This window comes from Myxine glutinosa, chromosome 9 (assembly GCF_964187855.1).
Source record: "Myxine glutinosa chromosome 9, kmMyxGlut1.1, whole genome shotgun sequence".
Classification (NCBI taxonomy): domain Eukaryota; kingdom Metazoa; phylum Chordata; class Myxini; order Myxiniformes; family Myxinidae; genus Myxine; species Myxine glutinosa.
The window spans coordinates 72,785,968-72,800,822 of NC_136269.1; the positions used below are offsets into that span (position 1 = coordinate 72,785,968).

General features: G+C 45.4%; 1 protein-coding gene across 1 annotated transcript in view; it reads left to right on the plus strand.

Moving 5' to 3' along the window:
• Nucleotides 1-14,855, plus strand: part of PKD1L3 (polycystin 1 like 3, transient receptor potential channel interacting) — a 171,089-nt gene that overhangs the window by 129,127 nt on the left and 27,107 nt on the right. Inside the window, exons 30-31 of the mRNA XM_078785103.1 lie at nt 3,055-3,145; nt 13,388-13,531. Coding sequence (XP_078641229.1) covers nt 3,055-3,145; nt 13,388-13,531 — 235 coding nt within the window. The remainder of the gene's footprint in view (nt 1-3,054; nt 3,146-13,387; nt 13,532-14,855) is intronic.

Consider the following 14,855-nt stretch of genomic DNA (forward strand, 5'->3'; position numbering starts at 1 on the left):
AGTGGATTTGGGGTGAAATTAACATGGGTAGACAAGATCAAGGTTTTGGATGGGGGAAGATAAGAGATGGTGGTCAACAGCCGTTCTAAAGACCTGGAGGGAGGAGTGGGATTGAAGAGAGTGAGGGAGTTTGTTCCAGAGGCGGGAGAAAAGAGGAATGAAAGAGTGAAGGTGAGCAGAAAGTCTTGATTTTGGCAGTTTAACCATAAGAAGGTTGCAGGCAGATCTTGTGCGACCTGTAGGAATATTTGGGGGACAGAGCACAGACAGAGCTGGGGGAGCAAGGCTGGAGAGGAGTCGGTAGAAGACAGAAAGACCACCTACCTGCCTGCGGTGAGTGAGTGAGAGGCCCTCAGAGTTAGCTTCATCGCAGGAGATTCCAATGATTCTGAAAGCTTTGGTTTCAACAGCGTGAAGCCGAGGTAAGTGTGAGGCAGGAGCACCAGCCCAGAGGGGAGAAATTGATAAGGAACTTTTCAACCTTTGTGAGAGAGGTGTTCACTCGCAGAAGGGGGCAGCTTGTAATATGAGGGTGGGAACAAGAAAGGAAAGATTAGGTAGCTTGGCGTTTCCTGCAACGACAGCCTGAAGACACACAGATTTTTCACCAGCAGCATCTCACATGACTCCATTCTTCAGGAGGAAAGGAACAGAAGAGGTATATGTGCCAATGACAGATCTGTCTTGTTGCTACAATGCCTTTGAAGATGGTGCGATATTTTGAGGAGTTTGTCCTGGGGGGAGCTTAACGTTGAGCTTTGTCCTATTTAATGGAGAGTACACATTGGTTGTGGCTTAGCGGTGTGTTGCCTGGTTGCCTGGTGTTAGCCTGGTGTTGGCTTAGCGGTTAGGGCACCGGCTTGGGATCCGAGTATCCTGGGTTTGAATCCCGGTCGATCGCTGAATTAACGCCAGGGGGGTTGACTCAGCCTGTCATCCTTCCGAGGTCGGCAAATTGAGTACCAGCTTGCTGGGATGAATGATCCCGGTGTGTACCCCGGTTTAGAATAGGTACACCGTATCCCTGCGCATCGTAAGAGGCGACCAAGGGTTGGCGTCAGGAAGGGCATCCGGCCATAAAAACATTGCCTCAAACAGGGAACCATGATTGTCATGGGGCCTGTAAGGCTAACCCCCGCTCCAGCGGGGAAAATGGCCTTAAAACGATCATTCATTCATTTCACACATTGGTTGTGGGATATACAGAGGAATGGTAAGTTCTCATTTGCATGGTTTGCTTTCCAGGTGGAGAATGCGCACCACTTTCTAGCAATTGTCTTTCCACACACACCATTTCACCAAAGTCTGAATGTCAAACAAGAGAGCTGGAGGCATGCCACCATGATTTGGTGAGAGAGAAAGAGAAAGAGAAAAAGAGAGAAAGAGAAAAAGAGAGAAGGAGAAAAAGAGAAAAAGAGAAAAAGAGAGAAAGAGAGAAAGAGAGAAAGAGAGAGAGATAGAGAGATATAGAGAGAGATAGAGAGAGATAGAGAGAGACAGAGAGAGATAGAGATAGAGATAGAGATAGAGATAGAGATAGAGAGAGACAGAGAGAGATAGAGATAGAGATAGAGATAGAGATAGAGATAGAGAGAGATAGAGAGAGAGATAGAGATAGAGATAGAGATAGAGATAGAGAGAGAGAGAGAGAGAGAGAGAGAGAGAGAGAGAGAGAGAGAGAGAGAGAGAGAGAGAGAGAGAGAGAGAGAGAGAGAGAGAGAGAGCAGTTTGCTCAGGAAGAACTTCCAAAAGGTGTAAGACCAAATGCATTTTGGTATATATAGTAAAGTGTAGGAGGTTCCAAGACCAACTGAGAAGATGTAGGAAACAAAGAGGCCATGAAATATGGGTTTGAGGGTGGATAGCCCTGTCATACTAGATTGTGTCATAGATTGTATTTTCCATTGTGAAAGTAACAATAAGTTTATTTGGTCAACATCAAGAATCCTTTTTTTGTGTACCGAATCAAAGCTCGTGGAAAAGAGCAAGAACACAGAGCAGATCGGGACACAGCATAACAAAAGGAACAGCAGAATGAGAAGTGGAGAATGCCAACAGCAGGGCAGAGGGAGAAAATGAATGGAGATGGACAAACAAGGGATGCGGGTAACGATGACGGTAGTGATGAGGGGTAAGGGAGAACCAAAGGGGCAGACAAGATGGATACAGAAGCAAAATTTGGAGTGGGGGTGGTTTAACGGGTGTAGAAAAAGATCATCGTTTTTGAGGTGGTTTTGGTCTGAGATGGGGTTGACAACAGACCTGTAAGGAAAAATGTGATTGAAGAGATTGTGGAAGTTGGTTCCACAGGTGGGGAAAAAGAGGACCAAATGAGTGGAGGTGAGAAGTGATCCTGGATTTTGGGAATTTCACTAGAAGGGGGTTGCTGGTTGATCAGGTGTGCCCTCTAAATATAAGGGGGAGGGCAACAAAGCACGGAGAGGGCAGTGTGTGCAAGACCAGAAATGAAGAGGAAGAAGACAGAGAGACTACCGACCTGTCGACCATGGAAAAGTGATAGGCCCAGAGACTCAGCTTCATCGTGAGTGATTCCAATAATCTTGTAGGTCTTGGTTTCCATGGCAGCTAAGCAAGGTGTGAGGCCAGGGAGCCAGCCCAGAGGTGAAGGCAGTATTCGATCAAGCTGCGGATGAAAGTTTTGTAGGTGGATAGGAGTTCAGGAGTGCCAATAAAGGACTTCGTACAATGAAGGACTTCGTACAATGAAGGATGTCCAGTCAGTGAATGAATTTGGAGGCCATCTTTTAAAAATATCATTTCCCCAAGAAACATCATGGCTGATAGTGAGGACCAAAGGTTTGAGCGACTGAACCTCTTCGAGAGGGTTTTTGAGAGCTATTGTCTTTACTTACAAAGCCATGCGCAGAACTTTATGCCGAGAGAGTCAAGATTAGATGTGGAGCTGTGGGTGCCTGAACCCACCACGATGATGGATGATTGTGATGATGATGATGATGATGATGAATGTATCATCATGGTCATCATAGTCCTTGCTTATTAATTTTTGTTGTTATCATTGTCATCACCACTCAGGTTCTGGGATTTGCAGCATTCTTTGCTCTTGTGCTGAAGAGAGTTGATGATGAACCAGAGATGACTGAGCCTGTTGAAGATGCTTTGTCAGGTATGTATTGTTCAAACAGTTTTCACAATAATTGTGAAAACATACCATGCAGTGATACACACACATATATATATATATATATATATATATATATATATATATATATATATATATATATATATATATATATGTCGGTCGAAGACCTCATGGGAAGGAAGAAGAAGAAGAATCAGAGCGACAATGTTTAATAAAATCGATTACAAACACACAGTGTGGAGCGAGGCTCAAGAATGCACCGCCTAACACGCAGCGGGCAATTTCTCAAGACACTCGCTGAAAAATAAGTAAAAAGGCATTTCATTTATAGCAAAATATCAGACAAGAATCTGCGCTAAAGACATAGCAAAACCTGGGCCATAGAGACCCACCTTCCCTCGTCCCTTCCTGAAGAAGGCCAAACTTAGACAAACAGATGTAAGCATGGGATAGGCTGAGCGTTTTTGGCTCTTTATCTAAACATATCAGACCCGAGCGCAGGTCGAAGAAAATATTCTCATACACTAGGCTAAATGGTAGATGAATGATTGGATACACGTGCTGAATACAATAAAAATCAAGGATATGTAATGTCTATATTTCTCCCGAGGTTGGTTACATCCTTGATTTTAGGAGACATACTAGAAACTACAAAGATATATAATTAATTATTCCCTTTGCGAAGAAGGCGTTTGGCGACATGTTTTCCCTGTACGTGGGTCGCGAGCATATTATCTACTGTTTGGCACATACATTCAAGGACTTGCTTACTGGGCTAAGGATCCACCCTGCACCTCGAGCCTCGAAACCACATTTTGTCCACTCGCCTCTGCCTGCAGCTGAGTTCAAATCAGTTTTCAGAAGCACGATATATAATTTCAGATGTTATACTCAATTGAGTCATGGGGTTTAAACCCCAATGGCTGACAGTTCCTTCCTTTGTCTTTACAAGACACCTCCTTGGAAAGACACCGTATCCCAGTGGTCAGCATCCCAATTAGTCACATGCCAGGCGCGATACAGCGTCACGCATGCTCAAGAAAGATATCGGCCCTAACTGGCCGTCTAACATTCAACGTATGAATTGTTAGCCATAATTCGCGACGACGGTGCCTGGTTAAGAGATTGCTGCCGCCCGGCCGGATTCCGAATTCACCCTCGCAGCGGCATAGGTGCGACCCGGTTGCCAGCCAGATTTAGGGGCCCTCTTTATGCAGGCGTGGTCCTCGCGAATTAGGGCAAACAATCGACGTCCAATGCCATCAAGCTTTGTACATGTGATTGCTGGGTGGTGTAAGTGGTGGTGAGGGTGGTTCTTCCGGATACATGTTTGCCATCCGCTCCTTACTGCTGGCATAATAGCAATAACCTTTAAAAGAACCTACACTTTCTAAATCACAGGTATAATCATCCCAACTAAAATCATCATTATCAGAATCCCAAGCATCAATAGGTTCATCGTTTTCCCCACATACTCCTTCCTTTTCTGCCAATAACATATCCAAAGCCACTTGATTCTGCATCACCATCGTTCGCATATGCACTAATTCGTTTTCCAATTGTAGTTCTGCGATTCGGGTTTCGTTTCCAATTCGTTCCATTACTAATGCGAGACTATCTATTAGCCAATCATTCATAATACATAAGAGGCGTTAGCCAGTACACGCAAGGGGTTTTCCACACAAGTATCACAGTCATCACAAAAATCAATACAGGCAGCAGCCAGTTCCCACATGGGATCAACACAAGTATCACAGTCATCACAAAATTCAATACAATTTTCTGGAGCGCTGGTCACAACTGCCTTGTTGAAGGGCCCATTCAGGTCGACGGCCTTTGTGGTCAGAACCATAGTCGTTGTCGGCGGCTTCTTCACTTTCCATCCTGTAAAATACTTTCTTACACACACCATGATCAAATTCCTAGCCCCCCCCCCGTCCCACCAATTGGCATTTAGTTACCTTATCTCTCAGATGGTTGGCTTATTCATAGCCGCATTTCCTGTGTCGTGTCTGGAAATTCAAATGCCATATTTACTTTCACCAATTTCCGAAAATACCTTCCTTTTAATCATCTTCCCTACATCTAATAATACATGATTTACCAAATTTACCTTGGGAAAAATGGATCCCAGATAACAAGTCCCTCCCCACTGGTCGGGTAAGTATGGATATGCTTTATTTCCGCAAATAAACATTACTCCATGGGGTGGGATAAGGGCCGAGGCCATGCATTTACCGATCTCAACGCGGGTGGCGCTTGGAGTTCCCCAAGATATGGTTAGCTTGGTTACGTTATGCTGGGCTTGGTCATCTATGGTTATTACAAGGGGGCCTGCCTTTTCTCTCCCTCTGGTATCGGATGGCAGGGTATGGGTACATTCCGAGGTTCCCATCTGAACGTGTCCCTTTCCTATAAGACACACCCGTCCCTTTTGCTCTGTCACCCAGACTGGATCAGGTGGTTTGTCTAACAAAGCCTGCTTAATGGGTGGGGTATATCGAAACTCCCGGGAACACACTGCTGGGGATTTTGGGCCTATCAGTTCCAAGGTTGTGGTCAGACATGGGGTACGCAAGGGTCCTGAGCACATATCTCGTAGGGACAGGGGCAGCACTACCATTTCTATCCCTGTCGTACTGGTGTGGGGAAAATGCATGCACATCCAACAACGTGATCGGTTCTGTACCTTCGCCATTGCACGGGTCACTGTCCAATACGTATTTTCCTTTAGCTTTTTCCTGCTTTCGATCCGTCGGTGCGGAATTAATATGTATGAGATGCATGGTGGCCTATAGTCGTAGGGGGTCTGTGACGTCATGAATTCACATTGTAGTATCAGAGTAGTGCCGCTGTTCAGTAATACATGCGTGGTTAAATTGTTCGAGTCCTTTCCCCATTTGTAACCTGGCCTGGCCATGTTTACTATTGGTGCGCTGCCTTGTCGTGGCGCTTGCTTCAGACGACTGAGGGCAGCAAAACCTGTCTTCCTTCCATGTGAGTCTGTGTACAACGCCCTCCACATTATCCGTGTCCATACGTCTTCCTTCACATGGCAGCAGGGTATATTTATCCTCTGACCCCAGATAACTCTCTGCCGGTAGACCTTAACGGTTTGGTCGCCATATGCATATGTCTCCGTGTCCGCCCATGCCCTCATGTCCCCAGTGCTGGCAAAGCAGTATATTAAACTAAGTGTGATTGCCACCCCTAACAGGCGGTGGTGCAGCATCCTCGATCTGTGGTGGTGCGTTTGAGGTGTCTGTGTTTGTGGGTATGGCCAACTTACAATGTGTGGCATGTACCCAGGACGACTTGCCCTCACAAAACACCGCTGTTGGTGTGATCAGAAGAACTTGGTATGGCCCCGTCCACCTTGGTTCGAGCGCAGTCTTACGGGTGAAATGCTTCACCAGCACGTAATCTCCTGCCTCGAAGGTGTGGATAGGCTTGCTTGTTGGCTCCGGCAGGGCCTCCCGAACGCGTTCATGTATGCTGCGTGCCACATGGGACAAACCTATGCAAAACTTGAGAAGCATGTCATCCATGATAGGTAATTCAAGGGCTGCCATATCCACTGGCGCCGATACCGGCAAACTCATGGGCCGACCCATTAATATCTCGTGTGGAGAGAGACCAGTGGTGCGCCCTGGAGTGGAGCGCACGCTCATTAACGCTAGCGGAAGGGCTTCCGGCCACTTGAGGCCTGTCTCGTCGCAAATCTTTGCCAACTTACCTTTCAGTGTGCCATTCGTTCGTTCTACAAGTCCCGCCGATTGCGGGCAGTAAACACAGTGGAACGACTGTATCACTCCCAAGGCCTTTAACACGGCTTTAATGACGTCACCTGTGAAGTGCCCGCCCTGATCGGATGACACTTTCTGCGGGACACCGAATCGACATATAAAGTGCCGCAAAAGGCACTTGGCCACCGTTATAGCGTCAGCCCTGACGCATGGGTAGGCCTCCACCCACTTGGTGAACATGTCCACCACTACCAATACATGCTTAAAGGACATACAAGGCGGTAAATTGAAAAAATCGAACTGGATATGACAGAACGGCCCGACGGGAGCCGGGTGACCCACGTTGTGGCGGCGTCTGGGGGGTGCCCCCCTATTATGCCGTTGACATATAGCGCACGAGCGACAGACCATGGTAACCACAGTCGAAAGGCCTGGTGCTGCCCAGGTGGAAGTGACCTGCCTCATCACCCCCCTATGGCACACATGGCCATCTTGATGCGCCATGCGTGCCAACCATGGTAATAAAGCTCGCGGTGCCACGGGTTTGTCATTAATCGTCCACATTTGTCCTTCCGCGGGGTGCTGAGCTCCCAATTTAATCCAATCTTGATGTTCTACGTTTGAGGCCGCGGCTTGTAATTGTATTACATCGAACTCTGTAGGTGCGGATGTCGGAACGTCTGTCTGGGCAGTCGCTTTAGCGCCCTGTTTGCATCAGTCGAGTGGCTGTGAGATGCTGTGTGTTTCGCTGTTGTAGTAGTGTATGGACGCAATGCGGTACCTGTAAAAGGACCGCATGTCCCATTACTCTATCGGCCGTCCGCTCAACTGCGTATCGAGCAGCCGCCACGGCTTGTAAACACAGCGGAAAGCCTTGTTCTACCGCATCAAGCTTTTTGCTGAAATAGGCTACCGGACGTTCCCTATCTCCATGAGTCTGAGTTAACACGGATTGCGCGAATCCCCCTACTGCATGGGTGAAAAGTGTGAAGGCCTTTTTATAATCGGGAAGGCCCAAAGTTGGGGCCGTTATCAGGGCTCGTTTGAGTCCTTCGTAGCAGCGTATTCGATTGTCCGTCCAGTTCACCATCCGTGGCTGGTCGTTTTTCGTCGCCTCATACAGAGGTTTTGCTAGTAACGCATAGTCAATTATCCATGTACGACAGTACCCTGCCATTCCCAAAAAATCGCAACGAACACACTAACACTTCACTGTTATCCTTCACTTCACTTCAAAATTTCACTGTTATCCTATCAATACCTGGACATTTTTTCCCTTCCTTCCTAGATACGCGAATTTCACACCAGTATAAACCCACTGGAAAAATTATCTGAAAAATAACGAAATCGTCTCCAAGTTCTCTAACTAATCTCCATCCGCAATCGCCAACTTTACCCTCCTATGCATTTTGCCTTAGGTTTTAGAACCTAGAGTCTACTAAACAACAACTAGCCTCCCAAAGCCATTTCCCTGCAAGAGCGGAGGTTAGCCTTGCGGTCCACATGACAATCTTCTTCATTTTGCTCTATCACCTCCCTTTGAGCAATAATTTAATTGATGTGATTCCCACATACCTGGTGGAGTTCTGTTCACTTGGTCTGCAGAGCCGTGATCCAATCTTCACCAGCCCCCAATCACCTTCTTATCACGAAACAACAGTCCATAACTAACCACTTTTTTATTTCTTGTCTTTTCCATCAACTTTTATAACCTTTTCCTCCACTTTCTCATCAATTCCTGCAGTCACCTGTCATTGACAAGTAATCCATCTGATTCGACTTTCCAATTTAATCATCTTTGCACTTTCCATGACCTTCTTCACACTTCCTTTTAAACCTTTTCTTCAGACACAACCCACATGAGTTATGAATACAATTTCCCCATTCAGGCACGTGTCTAGTCACTCACAAAGTGTCCATCAGACAACGTCATTATATTTCACAGAACTCCACCACTCTATTAAATCCTAAACATGCCCAATGGGCAATCCACGAAAAAATCAAAGCATTTTCAGTCCCCCTTTTCTCATACACTAGCCAATGTAAGTCAGGAGCGAGTTGAGGAGCGAGTTGAGGTTACAAATGGGGAGCGAGTGTCTAACTGTCAGCCAAACATAAATAAAGAGGTTCCAGCGAGTTGTGACCTCCATAACTCTAACAACTCCGCTGGCACCTTTTAAAACAAACTTTCCCAGTCACTTACTAAATAAAGTGCAGCTCTTGTCCGTAGATATACGTTAACCAAGGTTACATGAGACTTGACAACAATATTCCTGCCCCGTGGAGCAAGGCATCAGAGACAACTCCCCTCTCCACCTGAACTTATCCCAGGTAGAATTTAGCTACCTACAGAGAAAGTACCTGCACAACACATTTACAAACCAATTCGTCCTCTCGTATTAGGGGACGTCACAAATGTTCCACCACAATTCACAGCAGGTGACCACCCATCTGCCTTCTGTCGAAGTCCAGTTCAATTTCCATTCACAGATAGACAGACAGACAGATAAACAGACCGGGTGAAACCATAACCATCCATCCTTCCGATTGGACTCATGTCAGCATCACATGTCATTCTTGCCTTCATTCAACGCATTCTGCCATCCCAAGTCGGCCAAATACAAGCCCCGGCCATGCCGTTGAATAAACACCCAGTCGGTTGACAGCCTATCATTTTTGACTTTCACTCCCATTCTCCCTTACTACATTTGGAGAGCCGTTAATGTGGGGATGTAATTGAACACTTGTTTTAAAGCCCTGTCTACACATGCTCTCCATAACATACTCATTATTCCCTGCCAATTTTACTCATCCGGATTGCCCAACGCCCGTAGGCAATTTGGGGAACCCCTTGTCAATCCATGACACACTTCAATGACTCACACCATAAACACAAATACACGCTGCAATGACAGATCATTCATTCCCTTATACACAAATACCTGTGCTCACTCCAACACATCCAGTGCGTAGCTTAACTTAAAATACTCATCGTCCTACCTTTCTTGGGCTAGTCCCTCCTGGTAGTCCTAAGATCGGGTCGCCCCCCGATCCCTAACCTTAAACGCAGTTCTCACGCCGGAGTAACTTAACACCTATTATCTGTCACCCACATATGGGTCTACCTGCTTCCCACGCAGGAAGCTTACCTGAGGGATATCCCTCCTTATCTCGGGCGCCCTGTATAATCGATTCATTACCCACTGCTGCTCTGGTTTAAACTAAATATGGTTCGGAATGCAAGCCAGGTGGTACAGCCGACAGAGGTCCACACGTCCAAAGCAAGGCAGGAGGCTTCAATTTCGATGTGCAAAAATGCTTACCCACCAAATTAGATGCCGGCAGGCCTCCTTCCCGACCTAGAACGTGAGGGTCCACCTCGTCTGCACACTTGGATGATCCCACTTCTGACACCAAAATTGTCGGTCGAAGACCTCATGGGAAGGAAGAAGAAGAAGAATCAGAGCGACAATGTTTAATAAAATCGATTACAAACACACAGTGTGGAGCGAGGCTCAAGAATGCACCGCCTAACACGCAGCGGGCAATTTCTCAAGACACTCGCTGAAAAATAAGTAAAAAGGCATTTCATTTATAGCAAAATATCAGACAAGAATCTGCGCTAAAGACATAGCAAAACCTGGGCCATAGAGACCCACCTTCCCTCGTCCCTTCCTGAAGAAGGCCAAACTTAGACAAACAGATGTAAGCATGGGATAGGCTGAGCTTTTTTGGCTCTTTATCTAAACATATCAGACCCGAGCGCAGGTCGAAGAAAATATTCTCATACACTAGGCTAAATGGTAGATGAATGATTGGATACACGTGCTGAATACAATAAAAATCAAGGATATGTAATGTCTATATTTCTCCCGAGGTTGGTTACATCCTTGATTTTAGGAGACATACTAGAAACTACAAAGATATATAATTAATTATTCCCTTTGCGAAGAAGGCGTTTGGCGACATGTTTTCCCTGTACGTGGGTCGCGAGCATATTATCTACTGTTTGGCACATACATTCAAGGACTTGCTTACTGGGCTAAGGATCCACCCTGCACCTCGAGCCTCGAAACCACATTTTGTCCACTCGCCTCTGCCTGCAGCTGAGTTCAAATCAGTTTTCAGAAGCACAATATATAATTTCAGATGTTATACTCAATTGAGTCATGGGGTTTAAACCCCAATGGCTGACATATATATATATATATATATATATATATATATATATATATATATATATATATATGTGTGTATTGTCATGTGTCTGCACTGCAATGAACACCGCAGGGCGACACGGATGACCAAACGAGCTTTAACTCCAAGGTGTTCAATCCAATGGCGGACCTTTGTTATACACGCGGGGGTAGAAGAGTGGGGGAAGAGATGCCAGCGCTTGCCTTCACGGGTCCACCGGCAGTCTTCGAACCTCCGATAATAATCAACTCAAACCCGACATGGAATTAAAATGTACAAAATACCGGCTTTATAGAAGAATGCTGGTAACAGACTAAAACACTGCAAAACTAAATTCCTAAATGGAGCGCCCCCACACAGACTCGTATACAACACAAAGGGGATAAATAAATGAAAGTAAATAATGCGTAGGTGTGTACTCAGCTGCGAGTGGCTTCTGAGCCCCGTCGGGAATCGTCAAAACCCCAGCGTCCTTGGCGGGAACAGCATGCATTGCCGCGCAGCTTGCGAGCGAGAACCCAGCCTCCGTGGCCGCGCCTGTCCACTCGTCTCTGCTCCACACAGCACTGCCGCCTCTCCGGTTCACTCGGCACGGCCCTCAGCCGTCATGAAGCCATGGCCAAGCGCACCAGAGTCCACGAGCCGTGACCGCCTTTCCTCACGATCATCGAAACCCAAAGTTAGGGATATAGAATGGCGACTGCACAGCACCAATGTCCCACGCAAGAGAGCAAAAATGCCACCGCTCGCTATGAAGTCCCGGGTGTAAGGGGCGAGAAACTGTCGGAACGACTTTTGTCTTCAAGGCTCTGACGTCATCCCACGACGTCTCCGTGTCCGCTCCTATCAGCGAGTGCCATCTTAGCAGGCCTTGCTTGAACCAAATTCCGGACCAATCACTGCTCTTCGGGGCGTGGCCTTACGGACCTCCTGTGGCTGTGTGCTCACCAGGTCGGTGGTGTCGAAGTCCGATGTCGGATGTCCGGGCAGACACTAAAGACACCGTACTGAAGATACAAGCCGTTTAATATGGGATTCACACATATGCGGGAAAAGGGTTGGTTCCAGATAAATGCCAGATCCCTTCTCAAATAGGTTTTACTGCGCGCTCCGTTTTCTTTACCCTCTTTTACCTTTTCAGTGAATTTTGCTGTTTACACAATTTATTACCCTGTGCTTGCAAAGCGAAAAGCAGGGTTAAGCATTCAGTTGTTTACGTGTGGCGTACATATGGCATACGTATGTGTCTGCATTTTTAAAATTCATTTTCTCGGCAACCGTTGGTCCGATTGGCATGAAATTTTACCATAGGAGTGCCTCTGCCTGTATAATTTTTTGTTCATAATTATGACGTTATAGGTCACATGGTACTGACGCCATCTTGGAAAAACGTTACACCTCTATATCTCCCAAACCGCTCAATGGAAAAATTGAAACATGGCTCATTGTCAAGTGCTCACCATGGGGAATAAGATATGTTGATGATGTCATCGGTGCCTTCATTATGATGTCATAATTCGACAAGTATAACGCTCGATCTGATCAGTATGAAAAAAAATTCCTCTGGACCTGTTAGTCCGATGGACACATAATTTTCCGAATATGAGTAGCTCCTCCTGTATAATTTTTTTCATGATAATTATGATGTCATAGGGCACGTGGTACAGGTGCCATCTTGGAAAAATCGAAAATAATTGCACCTCTATATCTCCGAAACCGCTCATGGAAACAATTGAAACATGGCTCATTGTAAAGAACTTCATATGGGGAATAGGTGTTGTTAACGATGGTCATAATTCGACAGGGACAATGCTTAGTCTGATGAGTTTGAAATTTATTGAGCGTGATCTATGGAACAATTATATTAGAGAATATAAATGTACGTGGCTCACGTATAATTAGCTAACATAAAATATAAATCGCTCACTTGGCATATTGGATCAAAGAAAAAAAAAAAAAAGTTCAAAAACAGAAGAGTTGGCTCGCACTAAGTTGACTGCGCAGGGTAAGTATTCCATGAATACCATCTAGTTGTTTAGAGTGTTTGGTGTCATTAGTTGTTAAGAGGGGGAAGAGTAAGTTTTCATTAAAACAAAACAAAAAAAAAATCGGTTGAATTTTTTTTTTTTTTTTGATAGAGTACTTTAAGTCATACATAGCCTTTTGCTCCATCTACCTATTTTAACTTGTTGGTACATTGTGTATGAATGCAGATATACAATTTTGGGCATTATAGGAAGAATCTTCATGCTTTTAAATTTCAAATGAGAAATATTCCTCTCAAGCAACCAAAGTTGTGACTTCAAGACCCTGTGCACCTCAGGGCAGCTTCCCTTACCTGGCGCGGGCTGCCAGGTAGCCCGCGAGAGCCTCGTGTACCAGCCTCCATCGGTACAGCATGTTGAGGACCTAAAGAAGAAGCGACAACTCGAACAACGCATGTATTCACTATTCCGTGAGATCTTGGGTATGTTTCCTGATGTAAAGGCATACCCCATTGTGCCTTGCGGAAGAGAAACGCACACATTGCACTATGTATGCACTTATCAAGTAAAGTATGGTGGACACGAAAATGTAAATTAATCAATTAATTCTGAGGATGTTATACTAGCTATTGAAAAGGGAATTCTCACCAACTTTACTCATGTCTGTTTGACCTCATTCCTCGCCTGCTCTTTGATATTTACAGCTTCATAAGGCTTAAATGAAAAGCCATGGTTTTCCAAAAAACAATCTAAGACTGAAAGGGGTGTTGTTGTTTTGGACACATGAAAGCCCGCTTGGAGTTTGCAAAGAAGCACCGAAAGGACTCTCAGACTGTGAGAAACAAGATTCTGTGGGCTTTCATGTGTCTTTCACTGAGGAGAGGCTTCCGTCTGGCCACTCTGCCATAAAGCCCAGATCGGTGGAGTGTTGCAGTGATGGTTGTCCTTCTGGAAGTTTCTCCCATCTCCACACAGGATCTCTGGAGCTCAGCCAGAGTGACCATCGGGGTCTTGGTCACCTCTCTTACCAAGGACCTTCTCCCCCGATTGCTCAGTTTGGCCGGGCGGCCAGATCTAGGAAGAGTCCTGGTTGTTCCAAACTTCTTCCATTTAAGAAGTCTGGAGGTTCCTTCGACCTCATGGCTTGCTTTTTGCTCTGATATGCATTGTTAGCTGTGAGACCTTATATAGACAGGCGTGTGCCTTTCCAAATCATGTGCAATCAATTGAATTTACCACAGGTGGACTCCAATCAAGGTGTAGAAACATCTCAAAGATGATCAAGAGAAATAAGAGGCACCTGAGCTAAATTTCAAGTGTCATAGCAAAGGGTCTGAATACTTATGTAAATGTGATATTTCAGTTTTTTATTTTTAATAAATTTCCAAAACTTTGTAAAATCCTGTTTTCTCTTTGTCATTATGGGGTATTGAGTGTAGATTGATGAGGGAAAAAATGAATTTAAACGATTTCAGCATAAGGCTGCAACGTAACAAAATGTGAAAAAAGTGAAGGGGTCTGAATACTTTCTGAATGCACTGTATATATATCTCATACTTATGAATTATATATTGTCGAGTGATTCGCTCCATGGCCCCAGCCACGTTGACCGAGTCTTGATCGGCCCCGAGTGGTTGAGTATTCTTATTACAGCGCAGGTCTTTCTCCTTTTTGTTGCTTTGTATAGATACCCCAATAGCAGGAACAGAAAGCAATTCCACATGGACTAGTCTACACAGAATTATATTAATGCAGCAATGTAATAATGTTGTGAACACAATGTGCAATCTACCATATAAAATACAA